Here is a 25,201-nt window from a genome sequence, read left to right as displayed (position 1 = left end):
CTTGGTCCAGGATCCATGTAGATCTTGTAGGTCCCTTTGGGCAAGATGTTTTTAGTGGTGTTGGACACTTATTCGAAGTGGATAGAATGCATAATCATGTCATCCAGCACGTCCACGGAAACCATAGAGAATCTCAATGTCATGTTCGTGACACGTGGTCTGCCTGACATAGTGATGAGCGACAATGGGTCGTGTTTCACCAGTCAGGAGTTTCAGGAGTTTGTGAAACTTAACAGCATAAAACATGTAAAGTCAGCACCGTTCAAGCTTGTGTCCAACGGGCAAGCTGAACATGGAGTACAAATTATCAAGCAAAGCATGAGGAGAGTAACCTAAGGGTCACTGCAGACCCACTTGTCCTGCATACTGCTGGTTACAGGACAAGACCCCACACACTCACAGGGGTCTCGCCTGCTGAACTCATGATGAAAAGAGATCTTAAGACCAAGCTATCTCTGGTACACCTGGATTTAAATAATCATGTTGAATACAGAAGACAAAGTCAACAAGGTTACCACGATCGCGCAACTGTGTCACGCGAGATTTCTGTTAATGATCCTGTATATGTGTTGAACTATGGTCAGGGTCCCAAATGGATCGCTGGCACGCTCATGGCCAAGGAGGGCAACAGAGTATTTGTTATTAAGCTCAAGAATGGGCAAACTTGCAGGAACCACATGGATCAGACAAAGCTGAGGCACACAGACGAGCCAGAGCAGTCGGACGAAGAAACCATCGACGACCAACCAACCTACCAGCAGTCTTCAGTGGGTTCAAGGGTCATCAGTGAACCTGGAATTTCCATCACAGACATGTTCAATAAAAATGGACTTGCAATTCCTGACATGGCCACTGCCACCCCCAACAAGTCAGTCATCCAGCCATCAGCCACAACAGACCCCGCACACTCACCCAAGGCTGGAATTGAACTGAGACGGTCAACCTGGAAGCACAAAGCATCGGACCGTCTCAACCTGTGAAAGTCTGTGATAAGATCTCAGAGGTGGGTATTGTCATGTATGTACATTCTATTGTCACTATTGGAGGACACAGAGCAGCACGCTCATGGTGCTGCTCAGGTATAAAAGGCCAGCCATTTTGCGAGTCAGGCACTTTGGGCCTAAATAAAGCAGAGCCAAGGTTGGACCTTGCTTTGTTAAACAATACTCAGCTTGAACCTTTATTGCATACATAACAGGTCTGGAACTCACTGCCTGAAAGGGCGGGCGATGCAGAAACCCTCACCACATTTAAAAAGTACTTGGATGTACACTTGAAGTGCTGTAACCTACAGGGCTACGGACCTAGAGCTGGAAAGTGGGATTAGGCCGATAGCTCTTTGTCGGCCATCGCCAACACGATGGGCCGAATGGCCTCCTTCTGTGCTGTAAATTTTGATGATTCTATGGGGCTGAAATTCGCCCCTCTCCTGAAGGCCTGTTACCACCGTAAATCAGCGGCCCCACTGCGGAGTGGAGTGGCCGGGGACTTTTGCTGGAATGGCTGCTGCTAGCCCAATTGCTCTCCCGAGTTTTCCCGGCGGTGCCCCGATCCCACCCTTACCACCCCTCTGCTGCCGATCGGTGTTAAACACATCATCACCGTGCACACTGCCGATCCAACCCCCCGATAGCGACATTCCCCTGGGAAAATCTTCGGCCCACTCGGCGGTGCCAAAACAACCTTTTCCCGGTGGCCCGGTGAGGCTGTGGCCTTTTGCAGCGGCCGTGCAGCTTCCCTTAAAGGGGAGGACCCACTGCCGCTGCCGCCATGTTTTTCTTGTCGGCCGACTGCCAGGTCAGCCCGACAATTATACCGCGGGTTCGGCCGGGCCACCAACAGGCAGCATGGGGGCCGCTGGCCCGGTCGAGACCCTCCCTGGTGCCCCTGTGGACTGAAGTTGAAGGGGACAGTTGTGGTGACACGTGACATACCGATGGTAAAAAACGGGGTGCGTGCGGGGGGCATTGTGTACCCCTATGACTCTCTGATGCGCTCTTTTTCCTGTCACTTAACCAATTTCATATCCATGCAACCACGGGACGTTTGACAGATAGAGGGAGAGATGAGGCTATGGAGGGATTTGAAAATAAGGATTAGAATTTTGAAATCGGGGCCATGATTAACCAGAAGCCAATGTAGGTCAGTGAGCACAGGGGTGAGGGGAAGAGTGTGTGTGTGTGTGTGTGTGTGTGAGGGGGAGAGTGTGTGTGTGTGTGTGTGTGTGTGTGTGAGGGGGAGAGTGTGTGTGTGTGTGTGTGTGTGTGTGTGTGTGTGTGAGGGGGAGAGTGTGTGTGTGTGTGTGTGTGTGTGTGTGTGTGTGTGTGTGTGTGTGAGGGGGAGAGTGTGTGTGTGTGTGTGTGTGTGTGTGTGTGTGTGTGAGGGGGAGAGTGTGTGTGTGTGTGTGTGTGTGTGTGTGTGTGTGTGTGTGAGGGGGAGAGTGTGTGTGTGTGTGTGTGTGTGTGTGTGTGTGTGTGTGTGTGTGAGGGGGAGAGTGTGTGTGTGTGTGTGTGTGTGTGTGAGGGGGAGAGTGTGTGTGTGTGTGTGTGTGTGTGAGGGGGAGAGTGTGTGTGTGTGTGTGTGTGTGAGGGGGAGAGTGTGTGTGTGTGTGTGTGTGTGTGTGAGGGGGAGAGTGTGTGTGTGTGTGTGTGTGTGTGTGTGTGTGGGGGGAGAGTGTGTGTGTGTGTGTGTGTGTGTGTGTGAGGGGGAGAGTGTGTGTGTGTGTGTGTGTGTGTGTGTGGGGGGAGAGTGTGTGAGGGACTTGGTGCGAGTTAGGACACGGGCAGTCGAGTTTTGGATCACCTCTCGTTTACGTATGGTAGAATGTGGGAGGCCAGCCAGGAGTGCGTTGGAATAGTCAATCCTAGAGGTAACAAAGGCATGGATGAGGGCTTCAGCAGCAGATAAGCTGAGGCAAGAGTGGAGACGACCGATGTTACGGAGATGGAAATAGGCGGTGTTAGTTATCCTGTGGATATGTGGTCGAAAGCTCATTTCAGGGCCAAATATGACACCAAGGTTGCGAACAGTCTGTGATATGTCCTTACTATACAGTATAACTGCACACGAGGCCCATACTTGAGAGAAGGTCACTCTGTGACCAGTTACCTTTATTACCAAGCCTCAAGTGATGAAGGTGGGCGGAGCTTCCCCTTTTATACCTGAAAGTCCAGGTTAGGAACGACTCCCGTAATTTCACCCCCTTGTGGTCAATGTTCTCAAGGTGTACAACTTAGGTCAGCTTATACATGGGTTACAATGATAGTTGAATACATGACATCACCACCCCCTCACAGTCTTGTTGGGATCACAGATTAAGTCTCTCTGGTGGTTAACGCTCCCTTGTAGAGCACCTGAGTTGGGGCTCCGGTTGTTGGGCGCTGGCCTGAGTGTCTGCTGTTTGCGGTGCCTCAGGCCTGTCCGGACTGCCCACAGTGACTGGGCTCTCCTCCACTTGGTTCCGGTGTTCGGTCACCTGTGGTGGAGTAAACTCTACGTCATGTTCTTCCTCTGCTTCTTCTATGAGGTTGCTGAACCTCCTTTTAGTTTGATGCACGTGTTTGCGGCAGATTTGTCCATTGGTAAGTTTAACTACCAAAACCCTAATCCCCTCTTGGGCAATCACAGTGCCTGCAAGCCATTTGGGCCCTGCACCGTAATCAAGGACAAAAACAGGGTCATTGACATCAATACATCGCGCCCTCGCATTCCTGTCATGGTAGTCACATTGTAACTGACGCCTGCTCTCAACAATTTCTTTCATGGTGGGGTGTATAAGGGATAACCTGGTTTTGAGCGTCCTTTTCATTAGCAGCTCTGCGGGTGGAATCCCTGTGAGCGAGTGTGGTCGGGATCTATTGGCCAACAGGAGGCATGATAAGCGGCTTTGGAGGGAACCCCCTTGGATTCTGAGCATCCCCTGTTTGATTATCTGCACTGCTCGTTCCGCCTGGCTGTTTGAGGCCGGCTTGAATAGTGCCGTTCTGACATGGTTAATTCCATTGCCTGCCATGAAGTCCTGGAATTCAGTGCTTGTGAAGCACGGGCCATTGTCGCTGACCAAGACATCCGGTAGACCATGGGCGGCGAACATTGCCCGTAGACTTTCTACCGTGGCAGAGGATGTGCTTGAATTTAAAATGGCACACTCAATCCATTTGGAGTAGGCGTCAACGACAACCAAAAACATTTTTCCCATGAAAGGACCTGCGTAGTCCACATGGATGCATGACAATGGCTTGGTGGGCCAGGACCAGGGGCCAAGGGGGGCTTCCCTGGGTGCATTGCCCAGCTGAGCACACCTGTTTCACTTGCGAACACAAAGTTCCAGGTCTGCATCGATCCCTGGCCACCAAACGTGTGACCTGGCAATTGCCTTCATCATGACAATGCCCGGGTGCTCATTGTGAAGTTCTCTGATAAACACCTCTCTGCCCTTCTGGGGCATGACTACTCGGTTTCCCCACAGTAGGCAATCAGCCTGAATCGAGAGTTCATCCTTGCGCCTATCAAACGGTTTAAATTCCTCAGGGCATGCCCCGTACGTGGCTGCCCAGTCCCCATTCAGGACACATTTCTTAACTAAGGACAGTAGCGGGTCTTTATTTGTCCAGACTTTGATCGGACGGGCTGTCACAGGTGAGCCTTCGCTTTCGAAAGCTTCAACAGCCATGACCATCTCAGCATCATGCTCAGTTGTCCCCTCAGTGGTGGCTAGTGGGAGCCTGCTCAGTGTACCGGCGCAGTTTTCAGTGCCCGGTCTGTGCCGAATTGTGTAGTCATAGGTGACTAACGTGAGTGCCCACCTCTGCATGCGGGCCGATGCATTCGCATTTATGGCCTTGTTGTCGACCAAAAGGGACGTTGGTGGTTTGTGATCTGTCTCCAGCTCAAATTTGCTGCCAAACAGGTACTGGTGCATTTTTTTTACTGCATATACACATGCTAGCGCTTCCTTTTCTACCATCCCGTAGCCTCTTTCTGCCTGGGACAGACTTCTGGAGGCATAAGCTACCGGCTGTAACTGCCCATTGGCATTCACATGCTGCAACACACACCCGACACCATAGGACGACGCATCGCACGTTAAAACAAGTTTCTTACACGGGTCATATAACGTTAACAGTTTGTTAGAGCACGCAATTTGTTATGCTCCATCAAAAGCCCTTTCCTGGCTGTCCCCCCAGACCCAATCGCGACCTTTGCGTAGGAGCACATGTAGCGGCTCTAACAGCGTGCTCAATTTGGGAAGAAATTTACCAAAATAGTTCAGGAGCCCCAGGAACGAACGCAGCTCCGTCGTGTTACGGGGTCTGGGTGCTCTCTGGATTGCTTCTGTTTTGGACGCAGTAGGTCTGATCCCGTCTGCTGCTACCCTCATCCCCGGGAATTCTACTTCTGGAGCTAAGAAGGCGCACTTCGCCTTTTTCAGTCGCAGCCCTACCCGGTCCAGTCTGCGTAGCACCTCCTCCAGGTTGTGGAGGTGTTCTTCTGTATCGCGACCCGTGATGAGGATGTTGTCTTGAAAAACCACCATCCTTGGAATCGACTTGAGGAGACTTTCCATATTTCGCTGAAAGATCGCGGCGGCCGAATGAATCCCGAACGGACATCTGTTATGCTCAAACAACCCCTTGTGTGTCGTGATGGTGGTCAGCTTCTTCAACTCACTCGCCAGCTCCTGGGTCATGTAAGCTGAGGTTAGATCCAATTTTGAAAAAAGTTTGCCACCGGATAGCGTCGCAAAGAGGTCCTCCGCTCTCGGTAGCGGGTATTGGTCTTGGAGTGACACCCGATTGATGGTGGCCTTGTAATCGCCACATATCCTGACCGACTCATCCGCCTTGAGCACCGGCACGATCGGGCTCGCCCAGTCACTGAATTCAACTGGCGAGATGATGCCTTCCCTCAGCAGGCGGTCCAATTCGCATTCTATCTTTTCCCGCATCACGTACGGCACCGCTCTGGCCTTGTGGTGTACTGGCCTGGCATCCGGGTTTATGTGAATCACTACATTGGCCCCCATGAAAGTGTCGATTCCGGGTTGAAATAATGAGTCAAATTTGTCCAGGACCTGTGAGCATGATACTCGCTCCACAGAAGATATTGCATTGACATCGCCCCATTTCAAGTTCATGACAGCAAGCCAACTCCTCCCCAGCAGTGCGGGACCGTCCCCCGGGACAATCCAGAGTGGCAACCTGTTCTCCAAATCTTTGTGGGTCACAACTACCGTGGCGCTGCCTAGCACCAGAATGATCTCCTTTGTATATGTCCGTAGCTGTGCGTCAATCGGCAATAATTTTGGCCTCCTGCCCTTGGACACCCACAACCTTTCGAACTGTTTGATACTCATCAGGGATTGGCTGGCCCCCATGTCTAGCTCCATTAATACTGGGATGCCATTGAGGAGCACTTTCATCATTATTGGTGGCGTCCTGGTATATGAACTGTATATGTGCTCCACATAAACTCGCTGAACTTCAGCTTCCAGCGATTTACCCCAGTATTCATTTGGCCTCGTAGGGCTTACATCGGGCCCGTCCTCCTCGTACATCAACCTGGCTGCAGGCTTCCTGCACACATGCGCCAAGTGACCGCTGACGTTGCAGTTTCTGCAGGTATATTGCTGATACCTGCAAGCTCTGGCTGGGTGTTTGCCTCCACACCTCCAACATGAGCTGGAGACCCTGTTGTTGAAAACAAAAGGTCCATTACCAGTCGATCGTCTCTGACTGTCTCTGCAACTGTCCTTAAGCGTACCATTAACAGGTGTTAATGGTCCCATTACTGCCACATTGTCCATTGCGATGGAATCGCCGTTCAGCTAGCCATTGTCTCTGTTGAATGCCCCCTTTGGGTTCGACTACATGCTCGGGCATGTCCGATTGCTCCTGTCTGCCTGGAGAACTGTGTGCCGCGTTAACAATGTTGATTCCCTGGTCGTTTGCCGCATTTGAGCCAAGATTTTTGTCATACATCATTCCTGTCTCTTCCTCCCCTGAGATAAATGTCTGGGCTATCAGAGCCGCCGCTTCCAAGGTCAAGTCTTTGGTCTCAATCAGTTTCCTGAAAACCCCAGTGTGACCGATGCCCTCAATAAAAAAGTCTCGCAGCATCTCCGCTCTGCATGCATCTGGGAACTTACATAGGTTCGCCAGTCGCCGGAGGTCTGCCACGAAGTCTGGAACGCTTTGCCCTTCTCACCGCCGGTGCATGTAAAACCGGTGTCTCGCCATGTGCATGCTGCTCGCCGGTTTAAGGTGTTCCCCGATCAACTTACTGAGCTCTTCGAACGTCTTGTCCATCGGCTTCTCTGGTGCTAGAAGGTCCTTCATCAGGGAGTACGTTCTGGATCCACAAAGCGTCAGGAGATGAGCCCTGCGTTTGTCGACCGAATCCTGTCCCAGCCATTCCTTAGTGACAAAACTTTGCTGTAGTCTCTCAATAAAGTTGTCCCAATCATCACCAACACAGTACCTCTCTTCTGTGCTGCTAGTGGCCATGCTCGCGTGGTTTCAATCCCAGTTTCTCGTCGCCAATGATATATCTTTACTATACAGTATAAATGCACATAATTGAGAGAAGGTCATTCTGTGACCAGTTACCTTTATTACCAAGACCTCAAGTGATGAAGGTGGGTGGAGCTTCCCCTTTTATACCTGAAAGTCCAGGTTAGGAGTGTCTCCCACAAGTTCACCCCTTTGTGGTCAATGTTCTCAAGGTGTACAACTTAGGTCAGCTTATATATGGGTTACAATGATAGTTGAATACATGACAGTCTGGTTCAGCCTCAGACAGGAATTGTGGAGAGGGATGGAGGGGGGAAGAGGAGGGGGAGTGCGGGAGGGAGGAGAGGGATGGGGGAAGGGGAGCGAGAGAGGGGGGAGGGAGGGGGAGAGGGGGCAGGAAGGGGGTGAGAGGAGGGAGGGAGAGGAGGGGGAGAGGAGAGGGGGGAACGGAGTTTGTGGCGGGGACCGAAAACAATATTCAATTGGATAACATTTCTGCTCATCCAGAGCTGGATGTGGGACAAGCAGTCTGACAATTTAGAGACCAAGGAGGGCTCGAGCGAAGTGGTAGTGAGGTACAATGTCTGGGTAATGTTGCCGAGGAGTAACATGTAGATGTGAGAAAGGAGGGGGCCAAGGATCCAGCTTTGGGGGAGGTTTGAGAAGAGAAGCCATTGATGCAGATAAGTGGAAGCACTGAGCTGGAGGAGAGATGTTGGACGATGATTGTGTGGGTCGACTGTGTCAAAGGCTGCATAGAGGCCGAGGAGGGAGAATGCAGCATGGACACAGTCACACAGAATGCTGGTGATGACGTTGGCTCGGGCCATTTTGGTGATAAACATGGACGTTGCATTGGGTCTGTCAGCGGCTGGCCTGGAGATCGAGGAGGTGGAGGGTGTCACAGAGAGGAAAAGCACAGATGTGCTTATATCTCGAGTCTGGCACCCACTCTGACTCTGCCCAGCTACTACACTTTCACACCTACTTGGCCATACCTGAGGAGACCCGTCTTTTCTGTCTCCACTCACGAAGCAGTCTGTGACAGAGTTATGCCACGTACTGAAGCCAGGAATCCAGAGTGGGCCGAGCACAGGGACAGACATGGCCATTGTGGGTGAACATCACAACATTGAGCTTTTGTTCAATCAGATCCTTTCAAGCCACCACTGGAGACATTTGTAACATTAGTATTACTTCAGTCCGCTGATGCCGCAAGCAGGCCCCGGGAGCCGAGGTTTACAGGGGAAACATGTTCGTCACTTTGTCCATTGAAAGGAGGCAACAGCTCGAGTGGGCACAGCACTTTTACCTGTTGCAGCTTCTGTAAAGTGCAGGGTCTCATCGATGGCACATACACAGCCAACAAGACCCATAATGACTATCCCAAGGTGGGCATCTATAGCAAAGGCTTCTATCCATCATTGTACAGGTGGTGTCAGACCACAAGTACAGAATCATTCAGGGGAATGTGCACCAGTCCAGCCTGGAGTGACAGCCTGGATTATGGGCTCAAGTCCCTGGAGTGGGGCTTGAACCCACCATCTTCTGACCCCGAGGTGAGAGTGCTACCCACTGAGCCACACCTGACTCCCGTGGTGTACAGTGTAGAGCACTGACAGAGTGTGTGGCTTATCACCACATGTATGCTGCATGGTTTGCTGCAGGTTGCTGAGTGGGATACAGTCGAAGAGTATTTGACCACACTGGTTTCACTGTGATTATCAGTCATACATGTGGCAGCTATAATAAACTCACACAGGTTCTTATATTTCAGCTGCAACCCAGACTAATAAACAGGCAGCCGCAACCTCGACTGTGGTGAGTACTGAGCAACAGCTTTTATACCGATATCCTGCTGTTAAATACACCTCATCACTTCCTCTCCAGCCCTGGACGTTATAGAGTGTTTCTTTTACTTATGACCAATGTTCTTCTGAAGGAGCTGACTCTTGCTGGGAAACAGTTTACAAATGGCAACAGCCCCTCCCGATATCACACCAAGCAACTGTTTATCATGTGTAGCTTGGACAGTACCAGTAACCATGGCAGTGAGTGAGGGAACATAGGAACAGGAGCAGGCCATTCAGCCCCTCGAACTGTTCCGCCATTCAATTAGACCAGGGCTGATCTGTATCTCAACTCCAGCTACCCGCCTTGGTTCCGTAACCCTTAATACCCTTGCCCAACGAAAATCTATCCATCTCAGTTTTGAAATGTTTAATTGACCCCCCCAACCTCAGCTTTTTTGGGTAAGTTCCAGATTCCCACTGCCCTCTGTGTGAAGAAGTGTTTCCTGATTTCACCCTGAACGGCCGAGCTCTAATGTTAAGGTCATGTCCGGACTCCACCATCCAGAGGAAATAGTTTCCCACAGTACCTTCCCTATCAATTCCTCGGATCATCTTAAACACCTGAATTCCATCACCCCTTAATCTTCTATACTCGGGAATACAAGCCTGGTCAGTGCAACCTGTCCTCATAATCTAACCCTTTTAGTCCCCGAATCATTCTGGTGAATCTCCACTGCACCCCTCCGAGGCCAATATCCTTCCTGGGCTGCGGTGCCTAGAACTGAATGCAGTGCCCCTGATGTGTTGTATCCAAGTGTAGAATAACTTCCGCCCTTTGTATTCCAGCTCCCCTGAGATAAAGGCCAACATTCCATCAGCCTTTGTAATTATTGTTTGTACCAGTCCCCTGGGTTTTATGATTTCTGTGCATGGACCCTTAAATCTCTCGCTCCTCCACAGTTCCTAGCTTCTCGCCATTTAAAGATATTCTGATCTATCTCAGGTGGAGCTCGGGTGGAGCTGAGTAACACGTGGTGCATCCCTTTAAAGCCATAAGGTCGAATTGCCATACCTTGTTCACGGAAACAGAAATTCATCAGTGTGATCGTGTGACTCTGAACAAGCATTGAATTCGTTGTCATTTACAAAAACTAATATTGAACTTCCTGCTGTAACAAAGCCTGTCATCTGGGTCACTAGCCGACTCTGATAATGTCACTGACCAGCTCCAGCCGTTCGAAGGTGGAAGCTTTTTCAATGCCTGGGTCCATATAAACAACATCTACAGACTCTCCCTTATCTAGCACCTTAGTTACCTCCTCAAAAAATTCAACCAAGTTCGTTAGACATGAGTTCTGCTTTACAAATTCATGCTGGCTCTCTCTGACCAGCTCGTATTGTCCAAGTGCTCAGCGACCCTCCCTAATAATAGGCCCAGCCTGATCCTGAGCTCACGTGACTTTCACAGGTTGGGGTCTAGTTTGACTTCCATGCCGGGAGAGCGATGGTCAGGTGACTGACTGGGGGAGTGATGGTCAGGTGACTGACTGGGGGAGTGATGGTCAGGTGACTGACTGAGAGAGTGATGGTCAGGTGACCGTTCCAGTGGTGCCGAGCTCCCCCTCCTCCCTGCGATTGTGAGCCACCGGCCTCATTTAAATCTGTCGTTCCATGGCCCGTGGGTCGGGTCGGGTCGGTGTGAGCACAGCCCAGGCTCCTGCCCGCTCCCACCCGAAATGGCAATCGGGGTCCCAATGACATTGTGACTATTACTGCGGTGGGAATACTCTGAGCCCGCTGGGTGTGACTGGACCCTGGGTGATGGTGGGTCAGGATGTCAGTAGGGAGAGAAGGGATAACGTAAGGTGCTCCTGTCCCTGAGTGAGGGCGAAGCCTCCGGCTTCAGCCTGTCCCAATCCCTCTGCTCCCAGGCACAATCATTTCCAAGCGGCTCCCCTCCAAAGGCTCTCGGGGTTGTGTCTGTGGGCCCTCCTGTCCCGGCCTCCTCTCTCCTGTTAAGTCGCACCTTATTGTGCAGGCAGAGGGACGGTGAGCTGCTGGAAGGGTCAGGAGCAGGTGCCGCAGATTATCGGTGTGTGTGGGCACCCGACACGAGGCTGGGTTTTGTTCAAAGGGATTGTCTCTGTGAAACCCTTTGTGTGTTTCCCAATCTACTAGTTTCCCACTAACCTTGGCCACCAATGCGTATAAGGTGGCCAAGGTTAGTGGGAAACTAGAAGATTGGGAAAATATTAAACGACAGCAAAGAATAACGAAGAAAGCAATAAAGAAAGGAAAGATAGATTACGAAGGTAAACTTGTGCAAAACATAAAAACAGACAGTAAAAGCTTTGACAGATATATAAAACGGAAAAGAGTGACTAAAGTAAATGTTGGTCCCTTAGAAGATGAGAAGGGGGATTTAATAATGGGAAATGTGGAAATGGCTGAGACCTTAAACAATTATTTTGTTTCGGTCTTCACAGTGGAAGACACAAAAACTATGCCAAAAATTGCTGGTCACGGGAATGTGGGAAGGGAGGACCTTGAGACAATCACTATCACTAGGGGGGTAGTGCTGGACAGGCTAATGGGACTCAAGGTAGACAAGTCCCCTGGTCCTGATGAAATGCATCCCAGGGTATTAAAAGAGATGGCGGAAGTTAAAGCAGATGCATTCGTTATAATCTACCAAAATTCTCTGGACTCTGGGGAGGTACCAGCGGATTGGAAAGCAGCTAATGTAACGCCTCTGTTTAAAAAAGGGGGCAGACAAAAGACAGGTAACTATAGGCCGATTAGTTTAACATCTGTAGTGGGGAAAATGCTTGAAACTATCATTAAGGAAGAAACAGCGGGACATCTAGATAGGAATAGTGCAATCAAGCAGACGCAGCATGGATTCATGAAGGGGAAATCATGTTTAACTAATTTACTGGAATTCTTTGAGGATATAACGAGCATGGTGGATAGAGGTGTACCGATGGATGTGGTGTATTTAGATTTCCAAAAGGCATTCGATAAGGTGCCACACAAAAGGTGACTGCAGAAGATAAAGGTACGCGGAGTCAGAGGAAATGTATTAGCATGGAGATAGAACTGGCTCGATCTGGCTCAGCCATGATCTTGTTGAATGGCGGAGCAGGCTCGAGGGGCTAGATGGCCTACTCCTGTTCCTAATTCTTATGTTCTTATGTTCTTATGTGTGTGCGTGTGTGTGGGGAATGTGTGTGTGTGGGGGGAGTGTGTGTGTGTATGTGTGGGGGGGGGAGTGTGCGTGTGTGTGTGGGTGGGGAGTGTGTGTGTGGGTGGGGAAGGTGAGTGTGTGTGTGTGTGGGGAGTGTGTGTGTGTGTGTGTGGGTGGGGAGGGTGTTTGTGTGTGTGTGGGTGGGGAGTGTGTGTGTGTGTCGGTGGGGAGTGTGTGTGGGGAGTGTGTGTGTGTGTGTGTGGGTGGGGAGTGTGTGTGTGTGGGTGGGGAGTGTGTGTGTGTGTGTGTGTGTGTGTGTGGGTGGGGAGTGTGTGTGTGTGTGTGTGTGTGTGTGGGGAGTGTGTGTGTGGGTGGGGAGTGTGTGTGTGGGTGGGGAGTGTGTGTGTGGGTGGGGAGTGTGTGTGTGTATGTGGGTGGGGAGTGTGTGGGTGGGGAGTGTGTGTGTGTGTGTGTGTGGGGGGAGTGTGTGTGTGGGTGGGTGGGGGGGTGTATGTGTATGTGTTTGTGGAGAGTGTTTGTGTGTGTCTCAGTGCCAGTGACAGTCAGCAGCCAGAGTCTGTGCGTGTTGCAGTGAGGCCTCGGACAGGAAGCTTTAAAAGAGCAGGAACCGGTCTGAGTGCTTTGTCACAGTGCAATTATGAGGATATGTTGCATGAACTTGGCTTGTATTGTCTGGGGTTTCGAAGGTTGGGGGATGATTTAATCAAGGGTTTAAAGTGAGAAAGGGACTTGCTGGAAATTTGTCTTGTGGGGCCGGAGGAACAGGAAGTTCCCTCACCAGTAATCCCGCTCCCTCCCTCCCTCCCTCCGCCAGTAATCCCCCTCCGCCAGTAATCCCCTTCCCACCCTCTCTCCGCCAGTAATCCCCCTCCCCCTCCTTCCGCCAGTAATCCCCCTCTCTCCCTCCCTCCGCCAGTAATCCCCCTCCCTCCCTCCCTCCGCCAGTAATCCCCCTCTCTCCCTCCCTCCGCCAGTAATCCCCCTCTCTCCCTCCCTCCGCCAGTAATCCCCCTCCCTCCCTCCCTCCGCCAGTAATCCCCCTCTCTCCCTCCCTCCGCCAGTAATCCCCCTCTCTCCCTCCCTCTGCCAGTAATCCCCCTCCCTCCCTCCTTCCGCCAGTAATCCCCCTCCCTCCCTCCTTCCGCCAGTAATCCCCCTCTCTCCCTCCCTCCGCCAGTAATCCCCCTCCCTCCCGCCCTCCGCCAGTAATCCCCCTCTCTCCCTCCCTCCGCCAGTAATCCCCCTCTCTCCCTCCCTCCGCCAGTAATCCCCCTCCCTCCCTCCTTCCGCCAGTAATCCCCCTCTCTCCCTCCCTCCGCCAGTAATCCCCCTCCCCCTCCTTCCGCCAGTAATCCCCCTCTCTCCCTCCCTCCGCCAATAATCCCCCTCCCTCCGCCAGTAATCTCCCTCCCTCCCTCCCTCCGCCAGTAATCCCCCTCCCCCTCCTTCCGCCAGTAATCCCCCTCCCTCCCTCCCTCCGCCAGTAATCCCCCTCCCTCCCTCCTTCCGCCAGTAATCCCCCTCCCTCCCTCCACCAGTAATCTCCCTCCCCGCTCCCTCCCTCCGCCAGTAATCTCCCTACCTCCCTCCCTCCGCCAGTAATCCCCCCTCCCTCCCTCCCTCCCTCCATATACCCCCTCCCTCCCTCCCTCCATAAACCCCCTCCCTCCCTCCCTCCGTAAACCCCCTCCCTCCCTCTCTCCGCCAGTAATCCCCCTCCCTCCCTTCCTCCTGCAAGTATTCTCCCTCCCTCTGCCAGTAATCTCCCTCCCTCCCTCTGCCAGTAATCCCCCTCCCCTCCTCCCTCCACCAGTAATCCCCCTCCCTTCCTCTGCCAGTAAACCCACTCCCTCCATCCCTCCGCCAGTAATCCCCAACCCTCCCTCTGCCAGTAATCCCCCTCCCCCGCTCCGGCAGTAATCCCCCTCCCCTCCTCCCTCCACCAGTAATCCCCCTCCCTCCCTCCGCCAGTCATCCCCCTCCCTCCCTCCTTCCCTCCACCAGTAATCCCTCTCCCTCCCTCCCTCCGCCAATAATCCACCTCCCTCCCTCCCTCCACCAGTAATCTCCCTCCCCGCTCCCTCCCTCCGCCAGTAATCTCCCTACCTCCCTCCCTCCGCCAGTAATCCCCCCTCCCTCCCTCCCTCCCTCCCTCCGTATTCCCCTCCCTCCCTCCCTCCGTAAACCCCCTCCCTCCCTCCCTCCGTAAACCCCCTCTCTCCCTCTCTCCGCCAGTAATCCGACTCCCTCCCTTCCTCCTGCCAGTATTCTCCCTCCCTCCGCCAGTAATCACCCTCCCTCCCTCCCTCTGCCAGTAATCCCCCTCCCTCCCTCCCTCCGCCAGTAATCCCGCTCCCTCCCTCCTTCCCTCTTCCAGTAATCCCCCTCCCTCCCCTCCCTCTGTCAGTATTCCCCCTCCCTCCCTCCGCCAGTAATCCCCCTCCCCCCTCCCTCCCTCCGCCAGTAATCCCACTCCCTTCCTCCCTCCTGCCAGTAATCCCCCTCTCTCCCTCCCTCCCTCTGTCAGTAATTTCCCTCCCTCCCTCTGCCAGTAATCCCCCTCCCCCCTCCCTCCCTCCGCCAGTAATCCCCCTCCCCCCTTCCTCCCTCCGCCAGTAATCCCGCCCTCTCCCTCACTCCCTCCTGCCAGTAATCACCCTCCCTCCATCCCTCCGCCAGTAATCCCCCTCCCCCTCCCTCCCTCCACCAGTAATCACCCTCCCCCTCCCTCCGCCAATAATCCCCCTCCCCCTCCCTCCGCCAGTAATCCCCCTCCCTCCGCCAGTAATCTCCCTCCCTCCCTCCCTCTCTCCGCCAATAATCCCCCCCCTCCCTCCCTCTGCCAATAATCCCTCTCCTTCCCTCCACCAATAATCCCCCTCCCTCCCTCCACCAGTAATCCCGCTCCCTCCCTCTCTCCCTCCGCCAGTAATCCCCCTCCCTCCCTCTGCCAGTATTCCCCCTCCCTCCTCCCTCTGCCAGTAATCCCCCTCCCCCCCTCCCTCCCTCCGCCACTAATCCCGCTCCCTCCCTTGCACCGCCAGTAATCTCACTCCCTCCCTCCGCCAGTAATCCCACTCCCTCCCTCCCTCCCTCCTGTCAGTAATCACCCTCCCTCCATCCCTCCGCCAGTAATCCCGCTCCCCCCTCCCTCCCTCCGCCAGTAATCCCCCTCCCCCCTCCCTCCCTCCGCCAGTAATCCCCCTCCCCCTCCCTCCGCCAATAATCTCCCTCCCCCTCCCTCCCTCCGCCAGTAATCCCCCTGCCTACCTCCCTCCACCAGTAATCCCCCTCCCCCTCCCTCCGCCAGTAATCCCTCTCCCTCCTTCCGCCAGTAATCTCCCTCCCTCCCTCCGCCAGTGATTCCCCTCCCTCCCTCCACCAATAATCCCCCTCCCCCCTCCCTCCGCCAGTAATCCCATGCCTACCTCCCTCCACCAGTAATCCCCCTCCCCCTCCCTCCGCCAGTAATTCCTCTCCCTCCTTCCGCCAGTAATCTCCCTCCCTCCCTCCCTCCGCCAATAATCTACCTCCCTCCCTCCCTCCGCCAATAATCCCCCTCCCCCCTCCCTCCCTCCGCCAGTAATCCCCCTTCCTCCATCCCTCCACCAGTAATCCCTCTCCCTCCCTCCCTCCGCCAATAATCCCCCTCCCTCCCTCCCGCCAGTAATCCCGCTCCCTCCCTCCACTCCCGCCAGTAATCCACTTCCCTCCCTTCCTCCGCCAGTAATCCCCCTCCCCCCCTTTCCCCCCCCCACCCTCCGCCAGTAATCCCCCTCCCGCCAGTAATCCCCCTCCCCCCCCCACCTCCCGCCAGTAATTCCCCCCCCCTCCCCTCCCTCCCGCCAGTAATCCCCCTCCCCCCCCCACCTCCCGCCAGTAATTCCCCCCCCCTCCCCTCCCTCCCACCAGTAATCCCCTCCCCCCCTCCCGCCTGCCAGCTCACCCTCCTGCCGTGTTTGGGCAGGACAGCGATGGGGCCTGTGCAGAGCAGGCCTGAGAGTTAGAATCTCCCGGGCCTCACGGTGTGAAGGGCCTGATGGTCTGCCGTACGGCCCAGCCCCCAGCTCTCACTACTCCCGCCTCGAGTTAATGTCGAGGGTCAGACGTGAGCAAAGGCCACTGAGACCAGGTACCAGAGGCCCCAGGAACGTTACTGAGGGCCAGTGCCTTTAGCAGGACACTGACGGAACCTCAGCTTATGTATAAATGAGAGGGGATCCCGGCTCTGCCTCTGATGTGGGTTGATGGGTTTGTGCTTTAAGTAAGTGCGTGGGTTGGGGGAGAGGCCTGTTTCCGTGTGGTAATCTGTGTATTTATGTATGTCACTGTGTTTCAGTCGGAGGAAGGAGAGCTGTATTACGCCGATACTCAGTTCCTGCGACAGAAAACCGTGGGCCCGACATTAATAATCAGTGAGGAGACAACCGAATATGCTGCCATCAAACGCCCATAGTGACTGGGAATACATTCTTTAGCACCTACAAGTGGTTTGGTGAAGGACAGTGTTTGTGGCCGGTACCTCCGATCCCACAGGACCTCAACAACAACAACAGCTTTTATTTATATAGCACCTTTAACGTAGTAAAACGTCCCAGGCACTTCCCAGCGCGTGATAAGACAAAACAGATAAATTTGACACTGAGCCACATTCGAAGAAATTGCGGCAGATGACCAAAAGCTTGGTTAAAGAGGTAGGTTTTAAGGAGCGTCTTAAAGGAGGAAAGAGAGGTAGAGAGGTGTTCACTGGGGTTTATTGGTATTTCTGCTCAATAATTATTGTCGAATTTCCTCACCCAAAGGTGCAGAGCCCTGTCGGACTGAAGTCCCATAGGTCCCGGGGCCCATCCCTCCCTCGCCCCAAGTGACCATTCTTCACACGTGAGCCTTTGGGGCATCATTCTATCCTCACTCACTGCCCACACTTTCTGTCAGGGGTCACTAGGTTGTGGTTAGAAACAGGAATCCTCACCCGCTCCCTGACTCAGCTACACTGAGGTAAATGTATGTGTTTCCACTGGGACCCTGTCTCAGGATAGATAGTGAGACCCACATACACCACTGGGACCCTGTCTCAGGATAGATAGTGAGACCCTCATACACCACAGGGACCCTGTCTCAGGATAGATAGTGAGACCCACACACACCACTGGGACCCTGTCTCAGGATAGATAGAGAGACCCACACACACCACTGGGACCCTGTCTCAGGATAGATAGTGAGACCCACACACACCACTGGGACCCTGTCTCAGGATAGATAGTGGGACCCACACACACTCACTGGGACCCTGTCTCAGGATAGATAGTGGGACACACATACACCACTGGGACCCTGTCTCAGGATAGATAGTGAGACCCACATACACCACTGGGACCCTGTCTCAGGATAGATAGTGAGACCCACACACACCACTGGGACCCTGTCTCAGGATAGATAGTGGGACCCACACACACCACTGGGACCCTGTTTCAGGATAGATAGTGAGACCCACACACACTACTGGGACCCTGTCTCAGGATAGATAGTGAGACCCTGTCTCAGGATAGATAGTGAGACCCACACACACCACTGGGACCCTGTCTCAGGATAGAGAGACCCACACACACCACTGGGACCCTGTCTCAGGATAGATAGTGAGACCCACACACACCACTGGGACCCTGTCTCAGGATAGAGAGACCCACACACACCACTGGGACCCTGTCTCAGGATAGATAGTGAGACCCACATACACCACTGGGATCTCCCTGGTCTGTTTGCCTCAGTACCACACAGTGCACTTTCCCACCAAACCATCAGGGGTGATTCTCTGTTACTAAAATTGAATAAATAAAATTGAATGTTCTCTAACTGTGCCAGTGAGCAATAACATGCTTCTTGACTAGAATCTTGGAGCACGAGTCTGATTGTGATTCAATTGGCTTTACGGTAATGAATTGCTATATCCACATCGCCCAGGTCTTGTGTTAACGGAGAGAGAAATGACCTGAGTTTTGCCAAATAGCGATATCTGGTCACTTCAATGGGCTGATGTTTAGTGTCCGGAATAAATAAAACATTAATTTGATGCAGGATTTGAGCCAATCAGAGACTGGTTTAAAGCATCTGGGAGAAAGGTTATTTAAATTTACAATAAAAAGCTTAAAGCGATGCATTTATCAAATGGCAAATAAAAGTTAAAATAATGAGTGTAAGGATAGCTCAGCTCATCGGCTTCCAACGAGCGACCTCAAATCAGACACATTTCCAGTGTCAGCCGTGGATCAATGGGCAGCTCTCTCGCCTCTGTGTCAGCAGGTTGTGGGTTCAAGCCCCACTCCAGAGACTTGAGCACATAATGGAGGCTGGCACTCCCAGTACTGTGGGAGTGCTGCACTGTCAGAGGTGCTGTCTTTTGGATGAGATGTTAAACAGAGTCTGTCCTCTTAAGAACATAAGAAATAGGAGCAGGAGTAGGCCCCTCGAGCCTGCTCCGCCATTGAATAAGATCATGGCTGATCTGATCATGGACTCAGCTCCACTTCCCCGCCCGCTTCCCATAACCCCTTCTTCCCTTATCGGTGAAGAAACTGTCGATCTCTGTCTTAAATATATTCAATGACCCAACTTCCACACTCTCCAGCCACGGGAAACAACCTCTCAGCATCTGCCCTGTTAATCCCCTTCAAAGTCTTTTATGTTTCAATGAGATCATTTCTCATTGTTCTAAACTCCAGAGAGTATCGGCCCATTCTACACAATCTCTCACCATAAGGCCGTTGTATGTAAACAATCCCATGGCACTATTTCGAAGAGCAGGAGAGTTATCCACGGTATCCTGGCCAATATTTATCCCTCAACCAACATCACGAAAAAGATTATCTGGTCATTATCATATTATTGTGTGTGGGAGCTTCCTGTGTGTAAATTGGCTGCTATGTTTCCTACATTACAACAGTGACTACACTTCAAAACTACTTCATTGGCTGTAAAGCAGTTTGGAACATCCTGAGGCCATTAGAGGAGCTGTATAAACACCGGAACAACACTTTCAGATACAGCAGGAAAAGAGGGTAACCTTAGGACAGACATTGGGATCGGCTTCTTCACACAGAAGGTGATCTTCTCTCAGAGGGTTATAAATCTGTGGAATTCTCTGCCCCAGAGAGCTGTGGAGGCTGGGTTATTGAATATATTTAAGGTGGAGATAGACAGATTTTTGAGCGATAAAGGAATATAAAGGGTTATGGGGAACGGGCGGGGAAGTGGAGCTGAGCCCATGATCAGATCAGCCATGACATTAAATGGCGGAGCAGGCTCGAGGGGCCGAATGGCCGACTCCTGTACTATTTCTAATGTTCTTATGTAACAGCTGGAATGTTTTCCCAGGCCACTGGATTCATTTAAGGAACAGCTGGATGGGGCATGAGGGCTGGTGTTCCGGAGGGATGAGTCCAAGTGGGCCAAAGAGTTGTCTTCATCCAAACCCAATAAGCCTTTCTTTTCTTTCTTGTCCTGTTTTCAATGTGTTCTGGCTGCCCCAATGGACGGGGCGGGTAAACCGGAGAAATTCAGCACTTGGTGCCGTCTTTTGGAGTGGGGCTCAAGTGGCCTCATCATCGGGGCACAGTGGGCATCACTAGCGGGGTGGAGTGGGGGCAGGGTGGAGTGACCATCACTAGCGGGGCGGAGTGGGGGCAGGGAGGAGTGACCATCACTGGAGGGGCAGAGTGGGGGCAGGGGGGAGTGACCATCACTGGAGGGGTGGAGTGGGGGCAGGGAGGAGTGACCATCACTAGCGGGGCGGAGTGGGGGCAGGGAGGAGTGACCATCACTGGAGGGGCAGAGTGGGGGCAGGGGGGAGTGACCATCACTGGAGGGGTGGAGTGGGGGCAGGGAGGAGTGACCATCACTGGAGGGGCAGAGTGGGGGCAGGGGGGAGTGACCATCACTGGAGGGGTGGAGTGGGGGCAGGGAGGAGTGACCATCACTAGCGGGGCGGAGTGGGGGCAGGGAGGAGTGACCATCACTGGAGGGGTGGAGTGGGGGCAGGGAGGAGTGACCATCACTAGCGGGGCGGAGTGGGGGCAGGGAGGAGTGACCATCACTGGAGGGGCAGAGTGGGGGCAGGGGGGAGTGACCATCACTGGAGGGGTGGAGTGGGGGCAGGGAGGAGTGACCATCACTAGCGGGGCGGAGTGGGGGCAGGGGGGAGTGACCATCACTGGAGGGGCAGAGTGGGGGCAGGGAGGAATGACCATCACTGGAGGGGTGGAGTGGGGGCAGGGGGGAGTGACCATCACTGGAGGGGTGGAGTGGGGGCTGGGAGGAGTGACCATCATTGGAGGGGTGGAGTGGGGACGGGGAGGAGTGACCATCACTGGAAGGGCGGGGAGGAGTGACCATCACTGGAGGTTGGGAGTGGGGGCGGGGAGGAGGGACCATCACTAGCGGGGCGGAGTGGGGGCAGGGAAGAGTGACCATCACTGGAGGGGCGGAGTGGGGGCAGGGAGGAGTGACCATCACTAGCGGGGCGGAGTGGGGGCAGGGAAGAGTGACCATCACTGGAGGGGCGGAGTGGGGGCAGGGGAGAGTGACCATCACTGGAGGGGCGGGGAGGAGTGACCATCACTAGCGGGGCGGAGTGGGGGCAGGGAAGAGTGACCATCACTGGAGGGGCGGAGTGGGGGCAGGGAGGAGTGACCATCACTGGAGGGGTGGAGTGGGGGCAGGGAGGAGTGACCATCACTGGAGGGGTGGAGTGGGGACGGGGAGGAGTGACCATCACTGGAGGGGCGGGGAGGAGTGACCATCACTGGAGGGTGGGAGTGGGGGCGGGGAGGAGTGACCATCACTAGCGGGGCGGAGTGGGGGCAGGGAAGAGTGACCATCACTGGAGGGGCGGAGTGGGGGCAGGGAGGAGTGACCATCACTAGCGGGGCGGAGTGGGGGCAGGGAGGAGTGACCATCACTGGAGGGGCGGAGTGGGGGCAGGGAGGAGTGACCATCACTAGCGGGGTGGAGTGGGGGCAGGGAGGAGTGACCATCACTGAAGGGGCGGAATGGGGGCAGGGAGGAGTGACCATCACTAGCGGGGCGGAGTGGGGGCAGGGAGGAGTGACCATCACTAGAGGGATGGAGTGGGGGCAGGGAGGAGTGACCGTCATTGGAGGGGCTGAGTGGGGGCAGGGAGGAGTGACCATCACTGGAGGGGCTGAGTGGGGGCAGGGAGGAGTGACCATCACTGGAGGGGCTGAGTGGGGGCAGGGAGGAGTGACCATCACTGGAGGGGCGGAGTGGGGGCAGGGAGGAGTGACCATCACGAGCGGGGCGGAGTGGGGGCAGGGAACATAAGAAATAGGAGCAGGAGTTGGCCATACGGCCCCTCGAGCCTGCTCTGCCATTTAATACGATCATGGCTGATCCGATCATGGTCTTAAATTTATTCAATGTCCCAGCTTCCACAGCTCTCTGAGGCAGTGAATTCCACAGATTCACAACCCTCAGAGAAGAAATTTCTCATCTCAGTTTTAAATGCGCGGCCCCTTATTCTACTATCATGCCCTCTAGTTCTAGTCTCCCCTATCAGTAGAAACATCCACACTTTGTCAAGCCCCCTCATAATTTTATACGTTTCGATAAGATCGCCTCTGAATTCCAATGAGTAGAGGCCCAACCTACTCAACCTTTGCTCATAAGTCAACCCCCTCACCTCCGGAATCAACCGAGTGAACCTTCTCTAAATTTCCTCCAAAGCAAGTATAACCGTTCGTAAATATGGAAACCAAAACTGCACGCAGTATTCCAGGTGTGGCCTCACCAATACTCTGTATAACTGTTGCAAGACTTCCCTGCTTTTATGCTCCATCCCTTTTGCAATAAAGGCCAAGATTACATTGGAGTTCCTGATCACTTGCTGTACCTACATACTATCCTTTTGTATTTCATGCACAAGTTCCCCCAGGTCCCGCTGTACTGCAGCACTTCGCAATCTTACTCCATTTAAATAAGAACTTGCTCTTTGATTTTTTTTCTGCCAAAGTGCATGACCTCACACTTTCCAACATTATAATCCATCTGCCAAATGTTTGCCCACTCACTTAGCCTGTCTATGTCCTTTTGCAGATTTTTTGTGTCCTCCTCACACATTGCTTTTCCTCCCATCTTTGTATCATCAGCAAACTTGGCTACGTTACACTCAGTCCCTTCTTCCAAGTCGTTAAACTAGATTGTAAATAGTTGGGGTCCCAGCACTGAACCCGACAGCACCCCATTAATTACTGATTGCCAACCCGAGACTGAACCATTTATCCCAACTCTCTGTTTTCTGTTCATTAGCCAATCCTCTATCCATACTAATATATTACCCCCAAGGTAGGAGTGACCATCACTGGTGGGGAGGAGTGACCATCACTGGCGGGGAGGAGTGACCATCACTGGTGGAGAGGAGTGACCATCACTGGTGGGGCGGAGTGACCATCACTGGCGGGGAGGAGTGACCATCACTGGCGGGGAGGAGTGACCATCACTGGCAGGGCGGAGTGACCATCACTGGCGGGGAGGAGTGACCATCACTGGCGGGGAGGAGTGACCATCACTGGTGGGGAGGAGTGACCATCACTGGCGGGGCGGAGTGGGGGCAGGGCGGAGTGACCATCACTGGCGGGGAGCAGTGACCATCACTGGCGGGGCGGAGTGGGGGCAGGGCGGAGTGACCATCACTGGCGGGGAGGAGTGACCATCATTGGCGGGGAGGAGTGACCATCACTGGCGGGGAGGAGTGACCATCACTGGCGGGGAGGAGTGACCATCACTGGCAGGGCGGAGTGACCATCACTGGCGGGGAGGAGTGACCATCACTGGCGGGGAGGAGTGACCATCACTGGCGGGGCGGAGTGGGGGCAGGGCGGAGTGACCATCACTGGCGGGGAGCAGTGACCATCACTGGCGGGGCGGAGTGGGGGCAGGGCGGAGTGACCATCACTGGCGGGGAGGAGTGACCATCACTGGCGGGGAGGAGTGACCATCACTGGCGGGGAGGAGTGACCATCACTGGCGGGGAGGAGTGACCATCACTGGTGGGGTGGAGTGGGGGCGGAGCGAAGTGACCATCACTGGTGGGGCGGAGTGACCATCACTGGCGGGGAGGAGTGACCATCACTGGCGGGGCGGAGTGGGGGCAGGGCAGAGTGACAATCACTGGTGGGGCGGAGTGGGGGCAGGGAGGAGTGACCATCACTGGCGGGGAGGAGTGACCATCACTGGTGGGGAGGAGTGACCATCACTGGCGGGGTGGAGTGACCATCACTGGAGGGGGTGGAATGGGGGTGGGGCAGAGTGACCGACGCTACAAGCCTTCAGCGCCGTGCTGATGATGTCATCGCGCTGGCGTGTCACAATGTCCCTCCCCCATCAGTTAAAGGGGAGGGCCCGCGAACTCTGCAGCCACTTTAGTGCAAACACTGGGCCACCAGGGAGGGTTTCGGCCGGGCCAGCGGCTTGACACCCAATTGCCGGGTCGGGCTGACAAAAAAATAAGATTGCATCGCGGGCAGTGCCACCTCCCCTTTAAGGGCAGCTGTGTGGCCAAGTCACAGAGAATGTACCGACAGCAAAAGCTGTTGGGGCACCGATCGGCGGTGGGGCTGCTCCCGAGGGGTAATTCCGGGAAGGGGTCACTGCCGGTCGGTAAGGGGTCAGCGGGTGCACGCCGCGGCAGGAAAACAGGCGGAACCGTCCCCTACACCGCTCCAAACTCGAGGAAGAACAATTTTTAAAATGGTGGCCCCTCTGCAGAGACTCGGTGCCATTCCGCACCGACCCGTGGCCGACACTTTCACATGGCCAGAAGCCTTATAGAAAGGGCCAATTTCAGCCCCTTAGTGTTGTAGATAGTGTGGTCCACACCACAATGGGTGAGACCCCCTCACATCACTCACTGTGAAGCAGTGCCACAGTCTGCACCCTGACAATTGTGCTCGTCGCTGTTTGTATTCTGCTTTCCTCATTGTTTGTATTTTGTGTTAAAAATGCAAAATACTGATTGGCTGTGAATCTCTGCACCACATAAAGAGCACTGTCGAATTATTTTAGCAAAACACCTGAACATGCTGTAAGTGATTTCTGTAAATGCAATAAAATCGATGTGGCCTGACCAATGACATCAGCAACCCCAGGAACAGCTTCAGAAAAACAAGTGGCAGGGAAGGGCTGTCAGTGAAGCCCAGCAGCAGCAGGGAGTAGATACTGAGACAGGACAAGCAATGTCTTATTGATCAGGCTTTGGGGAAACGATTTCAACATCCAGCCCAATTAGCATGTTAGTCACTTTCCATCTCAGTCCATCGTTAACCGTCTGTCAACACACTTCATTTTTGTAAAATTCTAATATTTTAATGTAACTTTTCCAAATCCTCACTGTGGAAAAATGGCCAGTGTTACACTCATAATAAATGGTCAGACTGAGTACTGAGTGTAATGAGCAAGTGTGACCTTCGCTCCTTTATTAAGATTCCAGAGTACAGGTACCTCGTGGGAGGCCTGCTTATATACTGTGATCCCAAGGGATGCTGGGATCCCTTGGGACTCCAACAGGTGGGCCTCTGGTGGTCAGGTGTGATGCAGATTACAAAGGGTTAAATACATAACATCACTCCCCCATGAAGTCAACACTACACTTATTTACAAGGTGAGATTATCTGGGGCTT

General features: G+C 53.7%; 1 protein-coding gene and 1 long non-coding RNA gene across 5 annotated transcripts in view; one reads left to right on the top strand and one right to left on the bottom strand.

Moving 5' to 3' along the window:
* The window catches only part of LOC139245690 (uncharacterized), a 167,945-nt gene extending 149,575 nt beyond the window's left edge, over positions 1–18,370 (top strand). For all 4 annotated transcript variants that reach the window (XM_070871250.1, XM_070871254.1, XM_070871253.1 and 1 more), the window contains 2 exons: positions 9,289–9,332; positions 16,852–18,370. In XM_070871250.1, the coding sequence (XP_070727351.1) occupies positions 9,289–9,332; positions 16,852–16,968 (161 nt within the window). In that variant the 3' untranslated portion in view covers positions 16,969–18,370. The remainder of the gene's footprint in view (positions 1–9,288; positions 9,333–16,851) is intronic.
* LOC139245695 (uncharacterized) overlaps positions 1–25,201 on the bottom strand; it is a 369,717-nt gene that overhangs the window by 120,869 nt on the left and 223,647 nt on the right. The window lies entirely within an intron of this gene.

Source organism: Pristiophorus japonicus, unplaced genomic scaffold, assembly GCF_044704955.1.
Source record: "Pristiophorus japonicus isolate sPriJap1 unplaced genomic scaffold, sPriJap1.hap1 HAP1_SCAFFOLD_231, whole genome shotgun sequence".
In the NCBI taxonomy this organism is placed as follows: domain Eukaryota; kingdom Metazoa; phylum Chordata; class Chondrichthyes; family Pristiophoridae; genus Pristiophorus; species Pristiophorus japonicus.
Note: the sequence above shows the minus strand (reverse complement) of the source record. Positions and strands in the feature narration are given on the sequence as shown.